The sequence below is a fragment of the Salmo trutta genome, chromosome 22 (genome assembly GCF_901001165.1).
Source record: "Salmo trutta chromosome 22, fSalTru1.1, whole genome shotgun sequence".
Taxonomy (NCBI): domain Eukaryota; kingdom Metazoa; phylum Chordata; class Actinopteri; order Salmoniformes; family Salmonidae; genus Salmo; species Salmo trutta.
Window position 1 is genome coordinate 23,440,297 of NC_042978.1, and position 20,992 is coordinate 23,461,288.

The following is a 20,992-nucleotide window of genomic DNA, read 5'->3' on the forward strand; positions in this document are numbered from 1 at the left end:
AAAACTGACTATCCTACTGATCCTTGACTTCGGCGATGTAATTTACCAAACAGCCTCCAACACTCTACTCAGCAAATTGGATGCAGTCTATCACAGTGCCATCCGTTTTGTCACCAAAACACTATATACTACCCACCACTGCGACCTGTATGGTTGGCTGGCCCTCGGTACATATTTGTCGCCAAACCCACTGGCTCCAGGTCATCTACAAGTCTCTGCTAGGTAAAGCCCCGCCTTATCTCAGCTCACTGGTCACCATAGCAACACCCACCCGTTGCACGCGCTCCAGCAGGTATATCTCACTGGTCATCCCCAAAGCCAGCACCTCCTTTAGCCCCTTTCCTTCCAGTTCTCTGCTGCCAATGACTGGAACGAATTGCAAAAATCACTGAAGCTGGAGTCTTATATTTCCCTCACTAACTTTAAGCATCAGCTGCCAGAGCAGCTTACCACCATTGCACCTGTACACAGCCCATCTGTAAATAGCCCACCCAACTACCTCATCCCCATATTGTAATTTCTTTTTATGCTCCTTTGCACCCCAGTATCTCTTCTTCCACGTTCATCTTCTCCACGTCTATCACTCCAGTGTTTAATTGCTAAATTGTAATTATTTCGCCACTATGGCCTATTTATTGCCTTACCTCCCTCCTCTTACTACATTTGCACACACTGTATATAGATTTTTCTATTGTGTTATTGACTGTACTTTTGTTTATCCCATGTGTAACTCTATGTTGTTTCTGTCGTACTGCTTTGCTTTGTCTTGGCCAGGTCGCAGTTGGAAATGAGAACTTGTTCTCAAATGGCCTACCTGGTTAAATAAAGGTGAAATAAAAACTAAAATGAAAAAATATGAGAAAACGTATTAATTGAATATGTCACCAGAGCAGGTAGGCTGTGTATTCGGCTGTATAGGCTAGTAGCGGTTGCTCAATGTTACCTTTCACGTCTCTGAAGAAAGAGACGCTTTGATAGTGCAAAGTCTATCTATTAAAGCGTATTGCCATATTCAGCTGAAAAACATTTTACCCCTTCAGTTATACTGATAGAAAGACAATGCTATGTGCAAAGCGAGACTCTATTTATTGATACTATTCTAAAGAGGGTTGTTTCTTTCTGGGGGAATTCTGTTTTGTCACCAATTCTTCCGTCTTTCTCACTGCACACCTGCGCTCAGGAGCAGAATTCTTCCGCCCATTTGAGACTTGATGGAGGACCCCATTGGTCCCTGGTGGTGCCTATGCTGGGGTGACGTCACAGTTGCCCCTGCAGTGTGAATGAATCAAGCAGCTTGTATGATCCACATCAAAAGAGCACGGCGAAATCTCGCACGCATGGACAATATTCCAGGATAATAAAAAATACCGGACTTTAAAGGGACAGCTAGATCTACAGAACGGTTCATACCCTGGTTCTATTTGACATATTCTACATTTTCTCACTAAAAGACGGGAGCTTCAGCCCACCTTGTTGAGCGTGTATATGTGTGTGTTTATTCCCCGTTTTGGATCACAATGATGCAAAGTGCTGCTGTTCTACCAACAGAGAGTCCTGTGAAGGGTGTACCCGAGATACTCGGAGTGCCAATGCAACGTAAGGCTTTTCCACTTCCTTTTCTATATTGATTATATCATACGGAAATTGGCAGCCGAGCTCTGAAATGCTGCAGGGCACTGCTGTAGAAAAAAATATGTAGCGTTTAATTAAATTGGGTTGAGGGACAGACAAGCCTGGCTAAAGAAGGCAGCGATATTATTCTACTGGATCATATGTATTCATATTATTCTACTTACTCATATAACGTGCGTTTCATATTATTATTTGAAGTGAGGGTATTGTTCATTTCATTTTAATCTTCTGGTCCTCATGTGAAATTTGGCGGAATGCTGTATGGATAGAGATTCTTTATCACATGTAGCCTGTGTCTTGTTTAAAGTGTGCGTTTGTACTGCTCGTAGTGTTGTGTTTCCAACCCCCAGCCTTATGCACGAGTTGTACATGCTGGTTTTACACGTATTAGAACCCCTGAGCATATATAGGCCTAGGTTGGGACATGTGTACAATAGTATAACACTCATCAAGGCATAAACACTTTATGTTTGTACATTTTTTTTTATTATACATTTTATTATACATTTTGTTATTCTATTCCCTCGAGCTGTATGAGAAGTTTGCTTCTGGTCAGAGATGAGACAGCTGTTTATTTGTCCGGCCATGGACGAGAGATCAGACGCTCTCATCACCTACTCTCCATACCCCTCCAGTTTGACTGACAGCTATTACTGTGTCGTATCGGTATTATCCAGGTTATGTTTACGTATGCTTTGATGTTTCTGCTATAGCTGTGTTATTGTACAATTCTGCCAGTCGTATTATTGTTTGACACATAGGGTGTAGGCTATATAACACTTATAGATTGTGATATGATATTATAGCCTACTAAAACAAGTAGTTTTAATTTTTATTTAAAAAATGACAAACGTGGAATATTTCACTACATTGTGTGTGCAGTAAATACTTTAGCTCAGCATCAAAGCAAATAATTGCTCATTATCTTCGCATCTGCTCTTTAACTCCGTTTTGTTAATCTATGCTATATAATCTGATCCTGCAATCAAGATGGAACTGGAATTGGATACATTCCTGACCTAATTATTCATATGCGAGCCACGGGAATGTGTAGATAGACCTACACTAATACCTCTAATGATGCTTTTAATCCACAATGAAATACTAGATAGTTTACATCACAGATCCAAACGGGTTGTTGCTTCTTTCAGCGCAGGAGAGTATATTTTAGTTCAACATCTAGCATCCTTTATCATTTAACCCATTTAAAAGTGTCTTGAATTGACCTTCATTTAGGCTACCTTATTGGTAAAGGCAGTGAACCATAATGTTTAATGCACAAAGTGAATCCATGTAGAATTGTGAAATAGAATTGGTTTAACCTATAAAACGATATGTTAGTGGTGTATATGCTCTTTAATTTTGTAAATCGAAGGAGATTGTGTAAAGATTGTGTAAAGATTGTGTAAAGATCTTGCCACTCAACCCCCCTTGGTGCATACATGCAGGATTTAATACTGGATTACTCTGGGAATAAAAGCAATTTAGTATTATGTATCTAAACATTATTATCATGAGTAATATGGCTGTTAGCATGCTCTTATGAATAAGGGTAATTATTCTAAACCGTTTGGATACAAGAGCCGTTTAGGCCCCAAGAAAAATAAGATTATTACCTGAATAGAGTTTACAGTCTGCTTGCTTTGAAGTGTAGGTCATGCAATCTACAAAACATATGAGCTATAGGCCTATGAGCTCAATGTGGCCTATGAGCTCAATGTGGCCTATGAGCTCTATAGGCTATGTGCTCGTTCCCTATAAAACCTACAGTTATTCCGATATTGTAGCTAATAAGTACATGACTTGGGTGATATGAAACACTTTTTTAGTCCTGTTAAAAAACACAATTAGCCTCTGCTAATCGAAATACAGTAAAACAGGATGATATATTTATGTTGTAGGAGATGCATATATTGTAACTGAGAAAAGGAAGCGTATATGATCACATTTGATTAGATTTGAGGACCCGTCTTGAGGAGGCTCACAAGAGATCTTAAGTGGTATAATCGTGTGATTTACAAGTTATGCAGAAGGTGGGGGGGGGGGCTATTAGACATTGAACGTGAATACTGCCAAGATTGGCCCTCGTGCTCTCCTTTCAGTATCATCACTTACACCAAAGCATAATGCATAACGCTCCACAAACCAGGGGATTTCTTTAACATTTTGTGGATGTAAAATACACCTAACTTTTATTTAAGTTTTGTAAAGAGTCTTAAAAAGCCATGTACTCCATAGTTATCTCATTTGATTGGGAAGTTGATTGGGAAACACCTGCTATGCCGATGTCTGTATAGGCTAATGCCACATCGCAATAGTACAATTAAATACATTTAACTTTGCAGCATCTGAAAATGCAACTCCTGTGCATTGTATAGGCTACCGTATCACCTTCATAAATGTATTGTAAAGTCAACCCTCTATTTGTGCATGCTTAGCTTAGGCCTTATGTATAAATGTAGTTGATTGAGCAGCCCTCCAGAAACTATACATAAAAATGTCAATGTTTTACTCTTCAAAAATGTCTCCCAACGTAGGCTGCAGTATGAAGATGCACATGTAGGCCTACTGTATTGTAATTGTTTAGAAATGTTGTTATGACCTCCACAGCGCACATTTAAACAGCTTGCTGTGGGTGTGAATAGATTACTCATTAGGCAGTATGAGTTAAAAAAATATTGATTTAAAACAACAATTAGCTTGGCAAAGCCTGATTGCAGACATACTGTAGATACAGTACAAATATTAAACTGCTCGAGCACAAAACAAATCACCTGGCCAATGATTTTGTGCACAAAACGGTGCTTATTGCATCCGCTTTCATGATGAGGGGTTAGTTTCAATTTCGATCTCTTCACGCGCTCACCCGCTGTTCTAAGATACTGAAAATGCCATTTAGTCTACCATGAGCAGCCCCTCTTCATCTGGCCATTGTTCACATGCGGTACCATTGCACAGACGACAACGGAGATTGAGGGAAATTATTCCCGAAGTTTCATTTTCTGAAATGAAAACAAATAAGATGGCTATAATAATAACAATAATAAGAACAATACTATTAATATGTATTATTCTATCAAACTCATGAAAAAAATTATAAATATAAAAATAACTCTGGTTATTTACTTTTGCATAGACTAATCACATTAATAGCGACACTGTTCTGGTGTTACGATGTTGATGGTGATAATAGTGCATTGTTTTTAACACTATAAGGCCAAGGTTATTGCTCCTTCTTATAGCCCAGTTTTTTTTCATTCACGTTATTAATGACTATTAGTATTTATTATATATATTTACTACTTGGTTTCGAATCAGTCGGCTTATCCAATCAAATCCACTTCAAGGCTAAATATTGTGGCACTGACACAGGCCTTTGATAAACCTAAGTCGAATGAGTGGCATGATGATGCAATTTACTCTGTCAGGCCATATTTGTTTTCATCGAGGGTCACAGTGATGAGGAATTAGGCTACATTACCGATTTTGTTTAACATAATTTTAGCCGGCTCTGATCTTAAAAACCTGCGAGGGCAGGTTTTCACCTTGTCTCCTTGCACTATTCCACCACCAATATTTTATCTTAACTCACGGTGTGTGTTCTCTCTCTCTCTCCCCATAGAAATCCCCCAGTGTGCGGGCTGTAGTCAACACATCCTCGACAAGTTCATCCTGAAGGTGCTGGACCGACACTGGCACTCCAAGTGCCTCAAGTGCGCCGACTGTCAAGCGTTGCTGGCAGACAAGTGTTTCTCGCGGGCAGGAAATGTGTACTGCAAAGAGGACTTCTTCAAGTGAGTTCCACTTCTTCATCTTAAAACATTCACCTATCTTGTTTGATTGGGAATTTTGAGAATTTGATTGTTGCAAGCTAAGTGACATTATTTGTAGAAGTGATTCACTTTAATATTTGTGAGCTCAAAAATGACAATAAACTTGCACTGATTTTGACTTGTAAAATCCGTGACATGATCAGAGTGCTCTGTATTGCATGTTGCTTCTGAGGAAAGATTTGGCGAGCACATTACTCATGGACTAGGTTTGACTTCACTTATCATACAGGACTAGTGCTAGTGAGGATTTTCCTCTTTACATCGTTTACTTTCATAATATAATGATGTGAGATAATGGATGTTATAAAACAGGCTTGTGTCAATACTTAGTGACAGGACCAACACAATGAGGTTAATCAAGCTGAACATCCTTTGACATCCTCCTGCCTTTCTGTCCATGTTGAATACTTATGTTGGATAAGACAGAACACAAAACACTCAAACTTTCAACTCCAAAGACACTCTATATAGTAATTCAATGAATTACTGATCTACCAGCCTTAGCTGGACACACACAACAGCAACTTGAATTTCTTCTCATCCCTATTTCTCTCTCTTTTGCTTCCATCTTTTTACGATTGAATTTCTGAGGCATTAAAGAAGTAAATGAAGTTATACTTTAATCCAAAACAGGATCAGTACTGTCTTTTACTAAATCATGTTTGAGAGGTTTTAATGTCAGAAGCTTCACTGAGACCTAAAAAGCTTGCGAGTCAGAGAGTGGAGATTAACTTTATTAGTCGGCCCTGGGGACAATAGGGGCGATTTTTGCTGTTAAAACTGCAGTGATGCTGTGTGTGCACTATAGGGATGCTAGTAGAGATGATGGGGCTGAGGCCTGGGCTGGAAACTGGAGTATAGTGCAGGATTTTCTAGCAGTAATGAAGAAGCTTCTCCTTGGTCTAAAGGAAGGGTTTATTCTTCTGTATAGGCTTTGTGATTTACAGCCCCATCCTGAGTCAGTGCTTTATTGGTTCTCTTCAGCCTGTTTACTGTGCAGGGCTCTCTCTACTGGTTCTTATAGCCTCCACTTCCACTGCATTGATCCAGGCCATTCGTCAAGCTGAGGACAAGCCCAACACCAACACAAATACATTCCACCACTGACGCTTTGCCCCTCTACAACTAACCCAAGTAGTATTACAGATACTATTATTATAAGGCCATGTTATCTTCAGCCTCTGAACAGTGGAGATGCATCCACCTGTTCTGTGTGGCGTTTGTGTAACTGATGGCAGGTGTGTGTGTGTGTGTGTGTGTGTGTGTGTGTGTGTGTGTGTGTGTGTGTGTGTGTGTGTGCGCGCGTGTGTGTGTGTGTGTGTGTGTGTGTGTGTGTGTGTGTGTGTGTGTGTGTGTGTGTGTGTGTGTGTGTGTGTGTGTGTGTGTGTGTGTGTGTGTGTGTGTGTGTACTTGCAGGCGGTTTGGAACAAAGTGTGCGTCGTGCCAACAGGGGATCCCTCCGACCCAGGTGGTGCGGAAGGCCCAGGACTTTGTGTACCACCTGCACTGCTTCGCCTGCGTCATGTGCAGCCGGCAGCTGGCCACTGGGGATGAGTTCTACCTCATGGAGGATGGCAGGCTGGTGTGCAAGGAGGACTATGAAACAGCCAAACAGAATGGTAGGTTTCTGACTGGGCCATCCTACTAGTTCTATGGCCAATCGGCCATCAAACACCATCCAAATATTTTAAAATAATAATTCAGTCTTATCTCCCTGGTTGATAAACTGTCATATTCAGAACCTCTTCAGGGAATTGACTTGAATGAACTATCTGGAGCTGGTGTGATGCTCTGAGTAATGGGTCCAGCAGGGTCCAGCAGGGGAGCTGTGGAGAGGTGCAGGAGTTAGCAGCCCATTCAAAAGCATTCAGACAGGGAGTTCAGCAGACAGCAAGGTGCAATTAACTCCTTTATGTACAATAATACTGAAGCATTGAGGAATCACAAGAGACAGTGAGATAGTGAAGCGACAGAATCATCATAAACCCAGCCGGATGGGGTCCCAGTGTCTCTCAGTGTCTCTCAGTGTCCTGCTTGGGCATTAAATCTCCAGTTGCTGTGACCTTTTATGGATCTGATTCTGAAAGCTCTGCCTGTGTATTTATGGAAATTTCCATGGCCCACTGATTGATTATGTTAAGTGATGCAATGCACTTTTACGGTGGGTCCCCAATAACTCCCTTCTTCTGGCATTCCCCAGGGAGATTTATATCCCCTACAGATAGAGCGGGACAGTTTCAGAAGGGTATTGACTTGCCATACATGACCACTCAGTCCATCCAAGCCTATATGATGTTTTCAAAAGCGAAAAGCCACAAGTTGGTTACATTTTTTTTTTAATGCAAATATTGCAAACAATATTCTTCCAGAAGATATTCTTTAATCCTTGCACATCTTTCTCAGATGATTCAGAGGCAGGGGCAAAGCGACCACGGACCACCATCACAGCCAAACAGCTGGAGACCCTTAAAATTGCCTACAAGAACTCTCCCAAGCCAGCGCGCCACGTCCGCGAGCAGCTCTCCTCAGAGACGGGACTGGACATGAGAGTAGTGCAGGTGTGTGCCTCAACAGGATCTTTAATTCCAAGCTGAGCAGTTGTCTAGTTTGGACTAGCTTAAGATAACATCCCAGTGATAATATGCAGATATATACATGAATTAGAAGTCAAACGTCTCTACTCCCACAATGGCAGGTATGGTTCCAGAATCGTCGTGCGAAAGAGAAGCGTCTGAAGAAGGACGCAGGGCGGCACCGTTGGGGTCAGTTCTACAAAAGCGTCAAACGTAACCGAGGAGGCAACAAAGCAGAGAAGGAGAGTTCAACAGACGATGCGGGACTGAGTGACAGTGAGCTCAGCTTCAGAGGTCAGTATGGCTAACCCAACCCCAAACCTCCTTCACTTCACATCTTTCTTTCGCTTCTTCAAGTCCTCCTCCTCTTCCTGTCTTTCTTTTCACACTTCTCCAATATGGAGCCTACATGAAAAGAGAAGCTTCTACTGTGCAAATTACATTTTAGACATCCCCATGTTTTTATGGTTGTTTGATGTTTGTGAGCCCGTTTTGGGGACTCATAAAAGTCTCAAGCCATTTTTAAAAGGAGGCCATTTTTACGAGAAATGAAAACCCCATAGCAGAAACTCTATAAAGTAGGTGAAGCTTTTAGTCAATTAGAGGGAAAGTGCTCTGGGGCATTGTTGTTATTGAAACAGCACTGGAGGGACTGCCGGAGACAAATATTTTGTATTGCACGCAAAGACCCCCTTTGTTTGAGCTTAAGGTAAATCACAAGTCTTTCAACCTTTTACTAAGCGCTGGGGGAACACTACACACCCATGCCATTTACCTAGATGAAATCCAGATGATGTTTCCTCAATAAAAAGGTTTCGTAACGGCACTTAATTCTATTTAAAGATAAAAGCTGTATAATGTTGATATAGTTGATGACAGCACCATAGAATTGTTAAAACCCTCCCTCCCTTCTCTCTGTAGATGACCAGATCCTGTCAGACCTGGGCCACACCAACGGCCTGTATGGGAGTGTGGGCGACGGGGGAGTGTTGAACGGAGGCTTCTCTCTGGACGCTGCTGGACAGCCCTATCATGACATTCGGACTGGCAGTCCCTACGGCCTCCCCCAGTCGCCCTCGTCCATCGCCTCACTGCCCGGCCACACCCCGCTGCTCAACAACCTGGGCTTCACCATGGACAGCATCATGGCCCAGGGGGGGCAGGGAGGCGTGGGGCAGGCTCTCAGGTCCATGGCAGGAGGCCCCACCTCTGACCTCTCCACGGGAAGCAGCACGGGCTACCCAGACTTCCCCACCAGCCCTGCATCATGGCTGGATGAGATGGACCACTCCCAGTTCTGAGCTCCACCATGAACACAGCAGACTGACTGTGGAACAGAGACAGACGAAGCAGGCTTTTTACATTTCTATTTCCCTGAAACTGATATTGCTTGTTGTCCAATTATGGTTGTGGAAGTAGTAGGTATGCCGGACAGGCTACACTTCAGCTACCCTCCCACCACATTAGAGTAAAGGATGTGTGGAGACCCACCACTGACCTGAGCAGAGCAGTGGCGCCACACAGAACAGAATGGCAGGACAAAACACTACTGAATGTTGAACTTACACTGTATTATCATTTTTTTTATGGATAGATTTGATTCCATTCTCTAAAAAAACTGGATTTGACATTTCCAGCATGAGTTTCTGCATTGGGATGATGTTTGTCATTAAACCCTGAGGCAAGCCCAAACAGCCATCAGCAATGTCAGGGCCACAATCTAAATGGAATCCCTAAAAAAAGAAGCTTTGCATGCTTCTGAATGAGGAGGATCAATGTTCATATAAAAGCCTTTTACATTGGCAATGCACTTTACACTTCTCCTCTTTTGTACATGGACAGCAACAAACAGAAGAGAGATGAATGCACAATGCAACCCAGCAGTGTTTCATTTGAGAACTAGTTTCAAACAGTGACACAAGTTTAATTTTGCAATGCAAAGTTTTTTTTTATTTTGTATGTAATGCTGAAACTAACAGCACTGGGTTTTTAGGAATTACTAGATGTTGGTCTATACAGTGTGGGGGGGAAGACGCTTTCTTCAAATCCATTCTCTTCTGTAATGTAGGTGCTTGACTTGTTCTTCTCTGTGAATTAGCTGTAGTCCTGGGGCTATACTTTTGTCAGTATTTATTTCTCTGTTGTTCATACTCCAAGAATATGCTCTCCGCTAGAAGTCGTCATGACCCAATGACTGTAGGATAGAAAGAAGTGCAAAGGCAACCCAACAACAACGTGGAAATTCACATTTGATATCCTCTTTTATTGGTGCAGCTGACAACATGGGGAATCTTAACTCATTATGACAGATATGGGAACAGAACAATCGTTTTACTAAATGTTTCATTAATGCAGTATATTTATTTATATGAGAAAACACACACCAACCTAATCTTGACTGAGGAACATTCACTGTTAATGCTGAAAAGTCATAAACAGCCTTCCTGGTTCCAGTATCTTTGGCTGCTTAGAAGCTGCTCTTCTCTGTCAACAGATGTAATATCACCCATCAAAGTATACTGAACCAAAAAACAAATGCAACGTGTTGGTCCTATGTTTCATGAGCTGAATTAAAAGATTCCAGAAATGTTCCATATGCGCAAAAACCTTATTTCTCTCATATTTTGTGCACAAATTTGTTTATATCCCTGTTAGTGAGCATATTTCCTTTGCCAAGATAATCGATCCACCTGAAATATCAAGAAGCTGATTAAACAACATTACACAAGTGCACCTTGTGCTGGGGACAATAAAAGGCCACTCTAAAATGTGCAGTTTTGTCACACAACACAATTCCTGAAGTTTTGAGGGAGCGTGCAATTGGCATTCTGACTGCAGGAATGTCCAACAGAGCTGATGCCAGATAATTTAATGTTAATTTCTCTACCAGAAGCCGCCTCCATTGTCATTTTAGAGAATTTGGCAGTACGTCCAACCGCAGACCACGTGTAACCACGCCAGCCCAGGACCTCAACATCCGTCTTCTTTACCATCAGGATTGTTTTGCTCACAAGTGGGTGGGTCTATGCCCTCCCAGGCCCACCCATGGCTGAGCCCCTGCCTAGTAATGTTAAATCCATAGATTAGGGCATAATGAATTTATTTAAATTGACTGATATCCTTCTATGAACTGTAACTCAGTAAAATATTCGAAATTGTTGCATGTTGCGTTTATATTTTTGTTCAGTATAAATACATGCAAAAGGGATTATCAAACGTAATACTTAGAGACAGTGTAAAACAGCTGATGGCCTGATTGTCATGGTATCTGAATATGTTGTTGTGTCGTGCGTTACAGGCTGTCTCTTAGTACCCGCACTGGGTGAGATGAGAGAGGTTTTACAAAATCTCAGTCTTGTGTGATGGTGTTGGTTTCAAGACTCATGTTGTTTCTAAAGTTTTATGACGAGAATAAGTGTACAAAGGGACAGAACAATTCCTGTAAAAAAATCTCTCAAAATCTCAATGTCTGCTAATTTATATTTCTTTCTGTATCAATTGCCAAATGTTGAACCAGCTGAAAAGAGCATACATTATGCCAACCAGAAAGCAAATGAAAAAAAACACATGCAAATATATACACACACCAATGTACTTTTTGTTCAATCTGTTGCCTCAGAACTTTGCGTCTTAATTGTTGTAAATCTTGTACAGTTTCAAAAGGTGTTGACAGTCTTGTTTCATGAGCGCTATTTATTGCCATGTGTCTTTAAAAAAGATGAAAAAGATAGCACTGAAACTATTCATATATGCCTTCTGTGCATTGATAGGAACTGTGTACAGAAATATCTATATGAGGAAATAAAGCTAAAAGGTCTTTGGATTAAAGTGGGTGTATTTCTCTTTAATGTTTACATGTATATTCTATCATAAATGCAGATAGCAGATGCAGTTAGAAGAGATTAGACTTCAGACTGCAGAGAAAGAGGATGAGCAACAACTCAGCAGTGGGAAGGACCTAGCTATGGCCGGCCCACCACTAAAGAACCAGAAGAAAAGAGGAGGGACCATAGTTAGTGTTTCCTTCTCATAGGGAAAGGTGTGACAGACAAGCAAAGCAAGGCCCTAGGGATTGTTCACTCAATTTCTATAATTTGTCAATCTTGTTCTTACCTTGTAAGAAGCATATGGGCCAGGAGTGACTGCAACCTATGATTCATATTTTATGACTTAGCTATGACCATGCACCAGAAGGTAAGAATAGCATCAATTACCTCAAACAGTGGTGTTTAACATCACTCACTTCAGAAGAGTAATCCCATAGGATTGTAGCTACGTGTTTATTGAAAATGTAGAGAACATTATTTACATAAGTATTCAGACCCTTTGCTATGAGACTCAAAATTGAGCTCAGATGCATCCTGTTTCCATTGATCATCCCTGAGATGATTCTCCAACTTGATTGGAGTCCACCTGTGGTAAATTCATTTTATTGGACATGATTTGGAAAGGCACACACCTGTCTATATAAGGTCCCACAGTTGACAGTGCATGTCAGAGCAAAAACCAAGCCAAGAGGTCGAAGGAATTGTCCGTAGAGGTCCGAGACAGGATTGTGTCGAGACACAGATCTGGGGAAGGGTACCAAAACATTTCTGCAGCATTGAAGGTACCCAAGAGCACAGTGGCCTCCATCATTGTTAAAAATGGAAGAAGTTCGGAACCACCAAGACTCTTCCTAGAGCTGGCCGCCCGGCTAAACTGAGCAACCGGGGGAGAAGGACCTTGGTCAGGGAGATGACCAAGAACCCAATGGTCCCTCTGACAGAGCTCCAGAGTTCCTCTTTAGAGATGGGAGAACCTTTCAGGAGGACACACATCTCTGCAGCACTCTACCAATCAGGCCTTTATGGTAGGGTGACCAGACGGAAGCCACTCCTCAGTAAAAGGCACATAACAGCCCGCTTGGAGTTTGCCAAAAGGCACCTAAAGGACTCTCAGACCATGAGAAACAAGATTCTCTGGTCTGATGAAACCAAGATTGAACTCTCCCTACGGTAAAGCATGGTGGTGGCAGCATCATGCTGTGGGGATGTTTTTCAGCGGCAGGGACAGCGAGACTGATCAGGATCGAAGGAAAGATGAATGTAGCAAAATACAGAGAGGTCCTTGATGAAAAACTGCTCCAGAGTGCTCAGGACTTCAGACTGCGGTGAAGGTTCACCTTCCAACGGGAAAACGACCCTAAGCACACAGCCAAGACAACGCAGGAGTTGCTTCGGGACAAGTCTCTAAATGTTCTTGAGTGGCCCAGCCAGAGCCCTGACTTGAACCCGATTGAAGATCTCTGGAGAGACCTGAAAATAGCTGTGCAGCGACGCTCCCCATCCAACCTGACAGAGCTTGAGTGTATCTGCAAAGAAAAATGGGAGAAACTCCCCAAATACAGGATTACCAAGCTTGTAGCATTTTTTTCTTTGTCATTATAGGGTATTGTCTATAGATTGATGAGGGAGGAAAAAACTATTAATCCATTTTAGAATAAGACCTTAACGTAACAAATTGTGGAAAAAGTCAAGGGGTCTGAATACTTTCCCGAATGCACTGTATAATTTAGCTGTATGTATTTTTAGATATAGGCCTATTGTAAATGTGTGTTATTGTTGCATCACCATCTTCATTGCAAAGATAAATAAGTACAAACATAAGCTAAGTTACAGAAATCAGAATTTTTTATTTAACTAGGCAAGTCAGTTAAGAACAAATTCTTATTTACAATGATGGCCTACCCCAGCCAAATCCTAACCCAGACGACGCTGGACCAATTGTGCACCGCTCTATGGGACTCCCAATCATGGCCGGTTGTGATACAGCCCAGGATCGAACCAGGGTCTGTAGTGACGCCTCTAGCACTGAGATGCAGTGCCTTAGACCGCTGCGCCACTCGGGAGGAATGCAGACAGGCTCTATCTATCTGAGCTACTGTGTCCAACACACCACCACCTGTCATGTTGGGCACCAACTAACCAAAAAAGGGTGTTATGATTTTTTTTTCAATTACATATTTTACAACAAAAAAAGGTTTAAGGAAATACAGGCATGCACCACATTATTACAGGACAAAACAGTTAAATCAAGCCAGATGGTCTTGTAAGTATTAAAGTAAAGCTTGCATTCATTTAATAAAAAGAGCATGAAAAGGTAGCGTAGTGGGATAATGTCTTATTGTTGTCTGTGAAGAATCCAATACATTAACTCAACTTACATTAACTATGCGGTACAAATCACATTGTGGAAGCACCTCCTCTAAGGGTATGAATTAGGCTGTTTGAGAAGGTTTGAATCCTAAGCAACCTGCCTACACATATAGTGTTTAGTACAATACCAACATAGCTATTGTAGTAGGTCAAAGCTGTGTGCTGTAAAACCTTAGTAGAGCATGGGTGGGATAGGCATTGTGGTGTTCAAGTTTCAAATTTCCTCTCTTTTTCAGCTTCAGACCAATGCCTATTCTCACTTAAAACTCGTTTTAAAAAACAAAATATTCTTACTACTTTGGGTAAACTATCCCTTTAAGGATGAACTGATAATAAATATCACACACATTCAAAGATGGAGATCCAGTTAGTAACCAATGGTGGGTGTTTGTTTTCTGTGTCTGCTAGTCCTTGGCCGGTAGTGTTTGTTTGTAAGCCCATATACACCACTCCCACCCATAGAAGAGACAAAACGGGGGCAGCAGCAGCACATCTGCTTAGCTGCTGCAAACACTGATCCCTCTGCAACTAAAGACTGCACCAGATTGCAGTTTTGCACAGTCAAATTTTTCCTTAATCCCTGCACTATTAACTAATTGTAAACTGCTTTGTGAAATATGGATAAATATGCTTTGTGGACAGGCAAGATACACTCTTAAAAAAAGGTGCTATCTAGAAGCAAAAAGGGCTCTTCGGCTTTCCCCTTAGGAGAACCCTTTGAAGAACCCCTTTTGGTTCAAGGTCGAACCCTTTTGTGTTCCATGTAGAACCCTATCCACAGAGGGTTCTATATGGAAGGAAAAATGGTTCTTCTTTGGGGACAGCTGCAGAACCCTTTTTTCTAAGAGTGTAGAGATAGAGAGAAGCATTAAGTATGGCATAAATACAGGAGTGTATATTACATATCATAGTAAATTAACTGAATACGACAAGTCTCAATTTTAAGTTCCTTACAATTCCGCATTACTAAAACCCATGAGCTAAAGCTGTCTTGTTTGCTAGTCATCTGCAATATACTGGCTATAAATTCATAGTTAAATGGAAACAAATAGAACGTAAATATAACTCCTTAATAATTTATCCGTTATCCAGCCTTGTCAGAGTCATAGCATGTGTGTACTATACTTAAGTATCATCAATTTGGTTGCGTTTTAGCTATTCCTGTTGCAGAACAAGCACGTCTGCATAAAACGCCACAAAACAAGCTGGTTTTATTCAGCCATTGATTAGACAAGCCATGGGCATTAATGGATAGCCTTTAATAGTGCTGCCTTACAAAGATAAACAGCGACAAAGACAGTTAGGATAATTTACACGGCACTTACAGCACTAGTATACAAATAAATCTGGGAAATTCCTGCACTGTTGCTTTTGCAAAGATGACAAACACAAGCACAAATGCCATTATCATCGATCTGAGGCTTTTATTACAAACTTCCTGAAGGTAACAATTCTATGTTCCTTCTGATGGAAATAAATACATTAACATGTAAATAGATATTTGGTTCAGACTAAACTTAATCTTGGACATCAAGACAGGATATTTTTCTCCTAAAATGATGGTTTATTTTAATGTTGAGCAATGGCTGCCATGACAGCTTTAAAGGGGTTTGAGTCACAGAGAGGCCTTTCAATGACAACTTCAAGGTTGTTCTTCTGTTTGAAGTGAAATTAGGTTAGTTTCACTGGGTCATTATAGCAGAAATGAGATAGTGCACATATAATTAGAGAGAGGGAGGGTCGTTAACAGGATATTGCCTTCAGTGCCTGCTGAGGTGTTGCATAAGAACATTCTGATGAGAAGAACCATATAGACACTTGAGTGTCTGTGGAGCAGCTTTGATCACTATCGCCTTGAGTAGCAGCAGACGGCAATGCTTGTTAATCACGCACTAAACACACGGCTTGCAACAAGAGACTTATCGAGTCCTCTTGAAGATATTAGAGGGATGCATTTCAACAGCAGAGCTGAGATTTTGCTTACTGTTGAATTTCAAGCAATACTGTTCTGGGGACTAGCGAGCGGATTGCATTAAGAATTGGCCAGTACAATGACACGCCACTGCTTTTAACCCCCAGACTGGGGAGAGTAAGAGAGGGAGAGGAAAGTGCTCCAGTTCATCTCTGTAACAAACCTTGGCCATCTGTCACTAATGGTGTTAGAGAACCATAGAGAGGCGACTTGTAAAAATGCATAAACGTTAAGTAAAGAAGGTTGAGCAATATGGGCTGCGATTTGAGAGGAGGCAGTGTCAAAAGTGAAAATCTCAGAGATAATGGAGGCCCATAATGGAAACATAATGGGCTTAGTGTCACAGTTGTGCAGACATGCCCGGGGAGCATGCCGTCACCGACTACTTCTCCAACCCGATCAGGATTTAGGAAATTACTGGAAGATGGGCGAAACATCCTTTTGAAATATACCGACAGCATAATTCCTGGTTGTGTGGGGAATGCATAACAATGCTCTCTCTCAGTGATACCGCAACAGAGCAGACTGTCTGGGCTGGACCATCTCTGTTCTGTATGCTGGGGCCATGGTGACAGACTGCAGTCAGCCGCAGCAGGAATCTTTTTGGTGACTGTTATTTAATGCCTCGTGTTCAGAGAGAGGGATTACAGCATGTCCCCATTGTTTGTTCAAATGTGCATTAGCTTCTTTATCAAGCTGTGGTTAAGAGCTGAGATTCCAGATTTAGTATTCTCATCAGGTGGGAGGGAGGGGGTGCCAAAGAGACTGCTCTGATCAGAAGAGCTTACGAAAAACTAAAGCAGATTTGGAGGCAGCCCATGTGTTGGCTATTTGGAGAACATCCAAATATATCTTAAGTGACATCATAGAGGGTGTGGGTATGTGGGGTGGACCAAGGGAGACAGAACGTGCTCAGTGGACAAAGGGTTCACTCGAATGAAGAGGCCTGGCCAGGCAATTTGATCTGTGTGCTGCTATGGTTACGTTAGTTATCATGGAATAACTTTTACCTAGATTTCTCCATGCTCCATCTGAATATAAAATTGCATATTCTAAGTTTATTTTTGGACAAATATAGGTTAAATTTGTATTTTTCTTGTCCAGTTCTATATATGCAAAGATGATACCAACTAAAATGCTAAATAAGCAGTCAGACTAGATAGGTAATAACAGGTAGAAGTGATTATTTTTAATTTTTTTAGCAATATACATAAGCTCTCCAAATGTCTTTCAAATATAAAAAAATAATAATCAGGAAACACAAGACAAGTGAAGGTAACACAAAATCCGAAGTGTCATCAAAGGAGGTGGTCTGAAAAAGTCAGAGAGAAACTCATTTTTTGAATAGCGATGATGATGATGGATGCATTCCTTGGAATGGGACATAATAGATGATGAAGTGGTGGGTTGCACTTTCAGAGTGGGATGACCATTACTGAGAGAGCTGGATGCTAGGTCTAGGGTGGGGTGGGGTGGGGTGGGCAGGAGGGGAGGGGGTGACGAAGCTGGGCCTAGCCCTTGGGGGCAGTGTACTGGCGCAGCAGTGAGGAGATGGTGCTGGATTCAGTGACCTCCTCAGGCAGAGAGCCCTCCTGGTCCTTCATGGAAGGGTCTGCCCCAGCCTGTAGAAGCAGTTCCACTATGTCAGCAAACTCACACGCAGACGCTGCAGGACAGAGTGGGAGAGGGGGGGGGGCAGAATAACAGAACAGGGAGCGAGAACAGAAGGAGAGAGTGTGGGGGTGGGGGCACAGCACAGCAGGGTGAGAAAGAACGAGAGAGAGAGAGAGGGCGGAGAGAGAGGAAAGTGATATCATTGTGATGCACTTCAGAGGTAAAAGGATCCAGGATTGAATACACAGGTAACATGCCATGAAAGCAGCCATTTCCATATATCATTCTGGGTGGTATGACAAGACAGGACATAGTAAATCTCATTGTTCTGACAGCAACTTTAATACACACTTATCTGTATATCTTACAGTACCCAAATTACTAATAGAAAAGGATAGGATCACCTTTAAATATCTCCTCGGTCACCTGAGGAGACATGATGCACACAACTATGTCTAAACACAGCCTCTAAGCATTGGTGTTTATATTCCTGTTTTAACCTGAGTGCAGGAGTCAATGAAAAGCTCATATGGAGGCCCATTGACATTTCCCTGAACCTGTGGTTGGCTGAAACACTCAATTTGTGCCCGATTGGCAATTTGTGTCCCACTAAAAGGACTCACAGGCTAGGTTACGATATGAGGAGAGGGCTTGCATTTTCTTAACTCAGTTAGCGAGTCACAGCGCTGATGCACCTAGATTCCTCTGTGCTCAGAGTGCTTTTCTCCGCCAGTGTCAATCGCTCTCTCCTCTTAAAAAGACAGCCCTCCTGCTCTTGTGTGATGGGCTGATGTCAGCAGGAATGGCTGATTGACAGCAGGCCCTTTTAACCTCCAGCCCAGAGGTGGCTAAAGTGTCACCCGTTCTCAGCAGGGAGAAAAAAACAGCCTTGGTTATGTCAGGTTCAATCATTTTTTATTCTTCTAAATTGTATATATATTTTTTTGGGCTGCGTGCGCCGTGTGGGGCCTTGGCCTGTAAAAACCCTCATCCCCCCGGGAGTCGTTGAGAAGGAGAACAATTTATAGTGTGCAGTAAACCCTCCATTAATCATTTGCCAGCCACTGTGGCCCTGTGCAAAGAGAGGTGGAAATGAATTTTCATTCTCTGCTATTTGTCTCCAAGAGTTCATCGCTTATGTTTATTAGTCATTTTTTTAAGCCCCATCCTCCTGTCCCTGCCTGGGTCCCCAGTGGCGTGTGGTCTACTGTACGCCAGCCACGTGCCCAGTCCCCACCCTGTAGTCCCCCAGCCCAGCCACGTGCCCAGTCCCCACCCTGTAGTAACCCAGCCCAGCCACGTGCCCAGTCCCCACCCTGTAGTAACCCAGCCCAGCCACGTGCCCAGTCCCCACCCTGTAGTCCCCCAGCCCAGCCACGTGCCCAGTCCCCACCCTGTAGTAACCCAGCCCAGCCACGTGCCCAGTCCCCACCCTGTAGTCACCCAGCCCAGCCACGTGCCCAGTCCCCACCCTGTAGTCCCCCAGCCCAGCCACGTGCCCAGTCCCCACCCTGTAGTCACCCAGCCCAGCCACGTGCCCAGTCCCCACCCTGTAGTCACCCAGCCCAGCCACGTGCCCAGTCCCCACCCTGTAGTCCCCCAGCCCAGCCACGTGCCCAGTCCCCACCCTGTAGTAACCCAGCCCAGCCACGTGCCCAGTCCCCACCCTGTAGTAACCCAGCCCAGCCACGTGCCCAGTCCCCACCCTATAGTAACCCAGCCCAGCCACGTGCCCAGTCCCCACCCTGTAGTAACCCAGCCCAGCCACGTGCCCAGTCCCCACCCTGTAGTAACCCAGCCCAGCCACGTGCCCAGTCCCCACCCTGTAGTAACCCAGCCCAGCTCAGCCACGTGCCCAGTCCCCACCCTGTAGTCCCCCAGCCCAGCCACGTGCCCAGTCTCCACCCTGTAGTAACCCAGCCCAGCCACGTGCCCAGTCCCCACCCTGTAGTAACCCAGCCCAGCCACGTGCCCAGTCCCCACCCTGTAGTCCCCCAGCCCAGCCACGTGCCCAGTCCCCACCCTGTAGTCCCCCAGCCCAGCCACGTGCCCAGTCCCCACCCTGTAGTCCCCCAGCCCAGCCACGTGCCCAGTCCCCACCCTGTAGTCCCCCAGCCCAGCCACGTGCCCAGTCCCCACCCTGTAGTAACCCAGCCCAGCCACGTGCCCAGTCCCCACCCTGTAGTAACCCAGCCCAGCCCAGCCACGTGCCCAGTCCCCACCCTGTAGTCCCCCAGCCCAGCCCAGCCCAGCCACGTGCCCAGTCCCCACCCTGTAGTCACCCAGCCCAGCCGGGGGCCAGATGGTGTCCCCACACACACACACCAAGGGCTCAGAGGACATGGGGGCCGCCCATGGGAGGGGGTATGGAGAGTCTGAGGAACACTGTTGATTTCCTTGGGGAGACCTGGTGATTATTACACACCGCCACTCCATACGCACAGACACACACACACATAGACCATAGATTAGACACAAGCACATGAACACACACAAGCACATGAGCACACACACAGAGATGGAAAGAGGGAGGGATGAAAGAGACGCTGATGGATGAAAGGCACCTTAGATAGAAAAAGCAGTAAAAGAGGGAGAAGAGAGGGGGATGAGAAAGAGCGAGGGAGAGTGAGACAGATGCAGGGCCAAGAGAGCAGATGGTGCATGCTTTCCCATCCATCACCATACAATTGTGGACACTCATAAACAGAGATGCAATTTACAGTACATGTACAGACAAACAACCATTCATACACAAACATAGCCTATATACACGTATTCACCCAGAAATCTAGATGACATTCTCTGATATCTGGAAGCTTTTGGTTTATGACAACTACTTACCATAGTGTAGTGCTGTCTGGCCCTCGTCATCCTGCGAAAATAGAGTGAGAAATGTTAAGAACCCTGAGGAGAGCTAAAGACAAACAAGTCTAACTGGCAGACCCATAACACAGTAATAGGGACAACATTTTTTTTCATAGAGACAATAACCATGGCTCTGTTTGACAAAGAACAATGAAAAAACCGTAGCCTTGACAGTTGTAAAGTTCTTACTTGTGGCTTGCAAACTTTGCAGTTGAGAAAACTATGGTATTATTGACGAAATCAAAAACCCAATGATTTCACCATAAAGGGGATTATGTGAAAAGATTAAATATTGATCTCAACCTG

At 43.4% G+C, this 20,992-nt stretch overlaps 2 protein-coding genes across 3 annotated transcripts in view; one reads left to right on the forward strand and one right to left on the reverse strand.

Annotated features, from left to right (window-relative positions):
- Nucleotides 1–1,258: 1,258 nt before the first annotated feature.
- On the forward strand, nucleotides 1,259–10,625 carry LOC115158402 (LIM/homeobox protein Lhx4). The gene is made up of 6 exons (XM_029707307.1): nucleotides 1,259–1,596; nucleotides 5,255–5,426; nucleotides 6,882–7,084; nucleotides 7,869–8,023; nucleotides 8,161–8,332; nucleotides 8,960–10,625. Exons 1-6 carry the CDS (start codon nucleotides 1,518–1,520, stop codon nucleotides 9,337–9,339), a joined length of 1,161 nt encoding a protein of 386 aa, XP_029563167.1. The 5' UTR covers nucleotides 1,259–1,517; the 3' UTR covers nucleotides 9,340–10,625.
- A 4,848-nt stretch (nucleotides 10,626–15,473) lies between these two features.
- The window catches only part of acbd6 (acyl-CoA binding domain containing 6), a 65,006-nt gene continuing 59,487 nt past the window's right edge, over nucleotides 15,474–20,992 (reverse strand). For both annotated transcript variants that reach the window (XM_029707309.1, XM_029707308.1), the window contains 2 exons: nucleotides 20,663–20,693; nucleotides 15,474–17,873 (listed from right to left, as the gene is read on the reverse strand). In XM_029707309.1, coding sequence (XP_029563169.1) covers nucleotides 17,719–17,873; nucleotides 20,663–20,693 — 186 coding nt within the window. In that variant the 3' untranslated portion in view covers nucleotides 15,474–17,718. The remainder of the gene's footprint in view (nucleotides 17,874–20,662; nucleotides 20,694–20,992) is intronic.

Bases quoted from the DNA above. Each gene is read 5' to 3' on its own strand.
- LOC115158402 (XM_029707307.1), top strand. From the start codon at position 1,518: ATGATGCAAAGTGCTGCTGTTCTACCAACAGAGAGTCCTGTGAAGGGT. The intron at 5,427-6,881 runs GTGAGTTCCACT...GTGTACTTGCAG, and splicing joins TGCAAAGAGGACTTCTTCAA to GCGGTTTGGAACAAAGTGTG. The intron at 8,333-8,959 runs GTCAGTATGGCT...TTCTCTCTGTAG, and splicing joins CAGTGAGCTCAGCTTCAGAG to ATGACCAGATCCTGTCAGAC.